Source organism: Anguilla anguilla, chromosome 18 (genome assembly GCF_013347855.1).
Source record: "Anguilla anguilla isolate fAngAng1 chromosome 18, fAngAng1.pri, whole genome shotgun sequence".
NCBI lineage: Eukaryota > Metazoa > Chordata > Actinopteri > Anguilliformes > Anguillidae > Anguilla > Anguilla anguilla.
In genome coordinates this window covers 10,758,777-10,766,276 of record NC_049218.1, presented here as the reverse complement: position 1 = coordinate 10,766,276, position 7,500 = coordinate 10,758,777, and the positions used below count along the sequence as shown (strand labels likewise).

Sequence of the window (7,500 nt, the reverse complement as noted above, 5' to 3'; positions counted from 1 at the left end):
CGCCGTTCACGTTCACCCTGATGTTAAGAGTGGGGAGGTTCTAGTGACTGGCACCTGTAGAGCTAGTGGGGGGTCTGCACTGTTATTGTGGGACAGCACTAGTGGGCGGTACATACAGTGTTAGCGTAGAGTAGAGTGGTTCTATGGGGCAGTACCTGCACTTCTAAGATCGATATGGTTCTAGCAGACAGTACCTACACAGCTAGGAGTGGGGTGGTTCTAGTGGACAGTACCTGCACTCTTAAGAGAGGGATGGTTCTAGCAGACAGTACCCGTGTGTGAGGTAGGTCCAGTGGGCGGTACCTGCGTCGATGTCCTGGTTGAAGCGGGCATAGGCGGCGCTCTCTAGGCGGGGCACGCACTGCTCGATGGGCACCCAGGCGTACGTCTCCGGGCACAGGAGGTCTGACGGCCGGTACTGACCCTGGGACAGGAGCGCATGAGAGACAGAGAGATTCTTTAAACAGTTCACTATTATCATGTAACACCTTACTATTTTTACCTGTGCATGTTCATACATTGTCTGTGAGTCTGTTAGAAATATTGGTAGTTTGTATTGCGCATGATGCCCTTGGCAGTACCGTTTCTGTTTGTCCTGCCACTAAAACACATATGAGAAAGAGATGGGGGGGCTGGGAGTGACAGTTCATTGTATCTGAACTGAAATTCACCAAAAGCTGCTGGTTAAGAAAGGCAAAGCAGCAGCACTATTAGGAGAACCTGGGAAGTTGTCTAGGGCGTTAGGGAACAATCTGTCATCATCATTCAAATGTACTACAGGGTGTGTGAGAGAGAGAGAGAGAGAGAGAGAGAGAGAGGGAGAGAGAGGGAGAGAGAGAGAGAGATGCCACCTCATCCTACTGGTCAAATGCCTGGTTTTAACACAGGCTGAACAAACACAAACAGGCTGAGAGATTACACAGTAAACAACACTCCTGCATCATATCATATCAAGCACACACACACACGCACATCATCAAATGCAGACGTCTGTGTGTTAGCACGTATGTACGTGTGTGTGTGTGTGTGTGTGTGTGTGTGTAGAGTGGCCTCCACGGATTGAAGCCCAACGGCACTATTCAAACACGTTAAATAAAACAGCACCCAGAAACACACGAACACAAATGTGTCCACGCCTCGGGGTGGATGCCGGCTAGCATCAAAAGCACTTCCAACCGCTAACATTCAGCAGAGAAACAGCACAATGGACAAGCGACTGTTCTCACTGCAGCAGCCGACCACTGCAGAGAGTCTGCGGCCAGGTACAACAAAGGGCCCGGGAGAGGCGACCAATCGCAGTCGCCCTAACGGCGGCACGGCGGGGGGGACCTGGAGCCTTCGGTACGAGCGACGTTATGAAAACAGCGTTTTCTCGCTAAAAGCACCATTAGCAGCGCGGCTCGTCTGTCAGAGCCCGGCGCTGGAAAACATGCACAGTCCTTTCACCAGCGTGGAGCTCTGTGTGAGAGAGAGCGGGGCCTGCTGGGGGGGGGGCGGGGGGGGTATGAGGGCACGGCTCCGCCCGTCCTGAAAGACGTGTTCCTCTAGCGTGGCGCTCGGGCCCCGGGTCATCGCTATCGGTACATCAGCGATGTGGAATGTGGTGAGACCACGGGGATGAGGAACGACTTATTTACCATTTCATACAGTACCAAGGCCTGCAGACTCAACAGGGTGGGGAGAGGGAGAGAGAGAGAGAGAGAGAGAGAGAGAGAGGGAGAGAGAGAGAGAGAGAGAGAGAGAGAGAGAGAGAGAGAGAGAGAGAGAGAGAGAGAGGGAGAGGGAGAGATGAGCCCAAAGAAGAGATGAGCCCAAAGAAGAGTCCCCTCAGCCAGCTAGTCTTGAAGCTTAGTTCATTAACCCCTACTAACACAAAGCAGCCTCAAGACAGCAACATACAAACAATTAGAGTCAACCAAATTATAGCAAAACATAAAGAAAATTACATCACCTATTGGGACACACAAACAAAAACACAAAGCAAATTAGAATGCTATCGGGCCCTAAAAAGAGAGTACACTGTGGCAGATTACCTGACCACAGTGAAAGATTCAAAAACAAGGAAAATATTGACAAGATATAGACTCAGTGAACACAACCTGGCTATCGAGACAGGTAGACACCGGCAGACCTGGCTGCCCAGAGAGGACAGGTTGTGCTCACTTTGCGACACTGAAGAGGTGGAGACAGAGCTTCATTTCCTCACAAAATGTGAGAAATACAGGGAGACAAGGTCACTGTTCTTCCTAAAAATGAAAAAAATCTGCCCACAATTTGAGATGCACTCAGAGACAGAGAAGCTGCCATTCCTTTTGGGAGAAAGAAGGGAATGTGTAGATTTGGCAGCACAATACATTGCCACTTGCCACAAACTGAGGGACAGGGAGTAACATTGACACCAGAAAAGTAACATTATTATAGTTAATTGACACTTTGTATGTGTTATGTTCTAGATGTAGAATTTTATTTCTGTGGATTGTCTGGATTTTATATTTTTTCTGTTTATTGTAGTTAAATTGTTATTGCCTGTCTGTTATATTTGTCATGTGAGTGAATGCTTTGGCAATGTAAGTGTACCCTTACCATGCCAATAAAGCTTATTGAATTGAATTGAATTGAATTGAGAGAGAGAGAGAGAGAGAGAGAGGGAGAGAGACAGTACCATTTCATACAGTACCAAGGCCTGCAGACTCAACAGGGTGGGGAGAGGGAGGGAGGGAGGGAGAGAGAGAGAGAGAGAGAGAGAGAGAGAGAGAGAGAGAGAGAGAGAGAGAGAGAGAGAGAGAGAGAGAGAGAGAGGGAGAGGGAGAGGGAGAGGGAGAGGGAGAGGGAGAGGGAGAGGGAGAGGGAGAGAGAGAGAGAGAGAGAGAGAGAGAGAGAGAGAGAGAGAGAGAGAGAGAGAGAGAGAGAGTGAGAGAGAGGGGGGGAGAGAGAGAGAGAGAGAGAGAGGGAGAGAGAGAGAGAGAGAGAGAGAGACCTGCACAGAGAGTGAGGCATCAGTGCAGAGATCCTGACTAACATAAACTACAAAACACACAGAAACGAACACAGAGAGGACCACATGTGCAGAGAGAAAGAGAGAGAAAGCGAGACAGAACGAAAGGGATAGAGGGAGAAAGAGTTATCCATGCTCAGACAGAAAGAGAGAGGGTTGTGTGGGTGTAGAGTACCTGCCCAGTTCAAGGTGATCTCCTAAATGAGAAGTCTAGGCATAGACTGCTCATTCTACAGTTCTACAGTCTATGATTCCCAGAAACTGACGTCCTGTCACAGTGTAAAACCAGCCAGCCTGAGATGAGGGGCTTGAAAAACCATCAAAAAAGAGGAAAGAGAAAAAGAGAAAAGCCAGACTATAAAAAGAAGAGGCGATTAGTGGTTGAGAGTGAGGGAGGACGGTGTCTTACGAGCCATTAGCACCCCGTCTGTGCTGCTCTCAGCTCCACAATCCCTCACTGCAGGCCAGCGTCTGATCCCACCCGTGTGCGCCACTCAAACGCTCACGCTCTGAACCAGCCTAAACACCCCCTTCTGTCTGCCCAGAGTTTCCTCTCAACCGTGCCATCACCACCCAACGCATGCCCACACGCTAGGCAACAGACCACAGTTACAACTGATAATTAAGCCCTACTTCCACAAAATCCAGATTTTGTGGGGAAACTGTGAAAACATGAATAATGCAGCGAACAGAGACTTAACATAAAAGGACAGCGCATTGGCTCAGCGGAGTCTGATTATACAGTCTGGCAAGCTCGCTGATATTTGGGTTTTTGAGTCGATTCAGCAAATTACTGTCAAACCGTCAGACCCCAGGTCCCACTGTGTAATAAGGGAGTTAGATGGGGATTTTAAAATAATGCGATTGGGGGATACCGGGGGCGGGTGATATTCCACTGCGCTGATGATTGGCCACTGTCACTGCTGATCTCACTGTGCACATCACACAGTAAATGGGACAGAAAGCCAGCCTGGGAAACCAATAAAACACACCCGTCTGTCTTTATATTACTATTAAATTCACTTTTTCTGCCAGTATCCTGTCTCTCTCTCTCTCTCTCCACTCCACTATCCCTGCCCCATCCCTCCATCATCCCTTCATTCCTACATCCTTTGAGTTGATCTGAATGCACCGCTGAGAGACTGCTGGGATTAAGAGTGGAGAAGGAGAGAGTGTGAGGGAGGGAGGGAAGGACGGATGAGTGAAGACCGGTTCCCGGGAGAGAGGGATGAGAGTGAAAATCAGACGCAGATTAGCGGGAGGGCGGTGTTTAACAACCCATCACAGGGAAAAACACGAGCGGCACACCGCACCACACCACACGGCCCGCATGGGAGAGAGACAGCGAGACAGAGAGGGAGAGCGGGGGGGGAGAGAGAGGGACAGGGAGACAGAGAGAAAGCAAATAACCGGGAACAGAAAACGGAGTGTGGGAAATAAAACTAAAATGGAAGTATAATATTCAGGCCTGATGTCAATCAGTCTCACTCACTCTGTCTTCACTGTCACCACACATCCAGCTGCTTCTCCAATCTGCACGTCTCAGATACGTAAACAATCACGCAAGAACTCAAACATACACACACACACACACGCACAAAAAAAAAGACATACAGCCCACTGACAGAGACACATGTGCATTCACTTATATACACACACAGACACACACACACAGACGCACACACACACACACACACACACACATACACACACACACACCCGCGCTCCCCCGGGTAGAGGGAACCCTCCTGCTCTTACCTGTGATTTATTTCAAAAGTAATTAATCAGACACATAAACTGTGAGGTCGGCTGCAGGCTTGGAATGCTGCTGAAAACCTACACCCTCATTCCAGCTCTTTCCCAATTTCGATGGAAGATGTGTGTGTGTGTGTGTGTGTGTGTGTGTGTGTGTGTGTGTGTAAGAAAGTCACACATAAACCTGTGTTTTCTGTTACAGCCCAAGACACTGTGTCGATGTGGGCCATCCCTGGCTCAAGCCAGGGCCAGTCAAAGAGCAATAAAGCAATAAACACCCTCAGCTTCCCACAATCCTCTCTGCTAACAACAACCCTACCAAGTAGAAATCATCACTCAGTGAGCACCTTCAGGCTAAAATTAGCATAACACAGAGACACACAGAGACACAGAGACAAACACAGACACACACACACACACACACACAGACAGACACAAACACACACACACACACACGGTGGTTTGGCCGAAGTCAGAACGACACACCCCTGAACAACCCCGAGGCGTGTTCTGAGATTTACTCAAACAGTCGGTGTTTAAACAGACGCTCCGCAGGGCCTTTTCATCCTATTCCAACATATCAAATAAATACAGCGAGCGGGCGGGAGGGAGGGAGGGAGTGAGCGCAGAGAGGCTGGTACCCCACACCCCCCCGCCCCCCCCCCCTCGTCCCCCGGTCCCAAGGGCGAGCTCAGAGCCAGGGGGCTGGATGGATGACAGGTTAATGACGGGAAAATATTTTTAAAGGATCGCCTTTCAGCGGGCTGCGGCTGGGACCCACCAGACACCCTTATCTGTTTATCTACCCGGGCATTTACTGGTGGGCTCTGCAGCGGTGGGCGGGTTAGTCAGACCCCGGCTGCATCCATCCCACCGCCCGCCCGCGGGACCCTGCGCCTCTGACCGGGCCCTTTCCACACAAAAGTGCCTCAGAGGGGCGGGGGGGGGGGGGTAATTAAATCAGCGCTAACCGCGGGGCTAGCGCCCGGGCCGCGGGGCTCTGGCTCTCCTCACTCCGACACCGGCTCCAAACTTCACCTTCACCCCTCCGACCCCCCCGACCCCCCCGACCCCGCCGGCGTACGCTCTCGCACCGACCCAGTCCTCCAGACTCGACCTTTGCCCCCTGACCCTTCGCCCCTCCTGTCGACAGCGCCGCGCGGGCATCTGGCGCGGGCCCGGTTCGGCGCGGCCGACGGCGGGCAGTGAGAGAGGAGGACGGGGATAAATAAATAAACGCCAGAGCCGCGTTTCTGCAGAAACCCGCGCGGTAGGTGGTTTGCGTCCCGAGGAATCGAACACAAAAACTGCTTCAGTCAGGACACCTCCGGGAGGTATGGGGGGAGCTCTGGGTTTAATGTCTAAATGTGAGGGAAACAGTTAAAACACGTCCCGGGGAGCAGGGCCATATTTTAGGCGTGTGGAATCGGAGTGGGGGGGGGGGGGCAAGCCAGCGCACCGCGAACCATAACAATCGCTCCTCACCGCTAACTGGAAATAATAAGGCTGCTGCTGAAGAGGGAGAGACAGAGAGAGGGAAAGGGGGAAAGAGGGAGAGTGTGAGAGAAAGAGTGTGGTTGTAAATCAATTGTACACAAAAAAAACAAAAACCATAGTCCAAAAGATTTCATTAAAAAAAAAAAAGAAGAAATATGTTCTGCTCAATCTAGATGGTAGAAAAGGAAAAAAAAGAATAAACAATCCTAGCCCAGAAAAGCACACAAAGCAATTGTTTATCTTTCTTCTTTAAATCATTCCTTTCATTCAACTCTCCCCCTTCATTCTTTCATCCCGTCCTCATGGTGGCTCTCTCCATCATGGTGGTTTCTCTGCAGCACGACTCCGGGAGGAAATGGAGGGAGAAGAATGGCTTCTTTCTGTGGCCTTGGCTGTTTACGTGACATAGAATACGCCAGGAAACCTCTGCTCCAGACTGTGCCAGCCAACTCCTCTGCTCTAAACTGTGCTAGCATCTTCTATAGACTGTTAGCAAACCCCTCTGCTCTAGACTGTGCTGGCATCTTCTATAGACTGTTAGCAAACTCCTCTGCTCTAGACTGTGGTAGCATCTCCTCTAGACTGTTAGCAAACTCATCTGCTCTAGACTGTGGTAGCATCTCCTCTAGACTGTTAGCAAACCCCTCTGCTCTAGATTGTGGTAGCATCTCCTCTAGACTGTTAGCAAACTCCTCTGCTCTAGACTGTGGTAGCATCTCCTCTAGACTGTTAGCAAACCCCTCTGCTCTAGACTGTACTAGCATCTCCTCTAGACTGTTAGCAAACTCCTCTGCTCTAGACTGTGGTAGTATCTCCTCTAGACTGTTAGCAAACCCCTCTGCTCTAGACTGTACTAGCATCTCCTCTAGACTGTTAGCAAACTCCTCTGCTCTAGACTGTGGTAGTATCTCCTCTAGACTGTTAGCAAACCCCTCTGCTCTAGACTGTGCTAGCATCTCCTCTAGACTGTTAGCAAACTTCTGTGCTCTAGACTGTACTAGCATCTCCTCTAGACTGTTAGCAAACTCATCTGTTCTAGACTGCGCTAGCATCTCCACTGCTTTAGAGATCGCTAGCCATCTCTGCACTAGACTGGGCTAGGAGCTCTGCACTAGACAGGAAAATGGACCACAGAATCCTGCCTCAGTTCGGCTGGCTTTGGCTGCTATCTGTATGACAGCCATGTTTTTTATTACAGAATTTTCTGAATTTGTACAGGTCAGTCTTCTCAGCAGGTGAACTGACCCAAGGTC

At 50.2% G+C, this 7,500-nt stretch overlaps 1 protein-coding gene across 5 annotated transcripts in view; it reads right to left on the bottom strand.

The window, feature by feature from the left end:
- LOC118217936 (arginyl-tRNA--protein transferase 1) overlaps positions 1–7,500 on the bottom strand; it is a 69,594-nt gene that overhangs the window by 10,045 nt on the left and 52,049 nt on the right. For all 5 annotated transcript variants that reach the window (XM_035400175.1, XM_035400178.1, XM_035400174.1 and 2 more), the window contains one exon: positions 304–424. In XM_035400175.1, the coding sequence (XP_035256066.1) occupies positions 304–424 (121 nt within the window). The remainder of the gene's footprint in view (positions 1–303; positions 425–7,500) is intronic.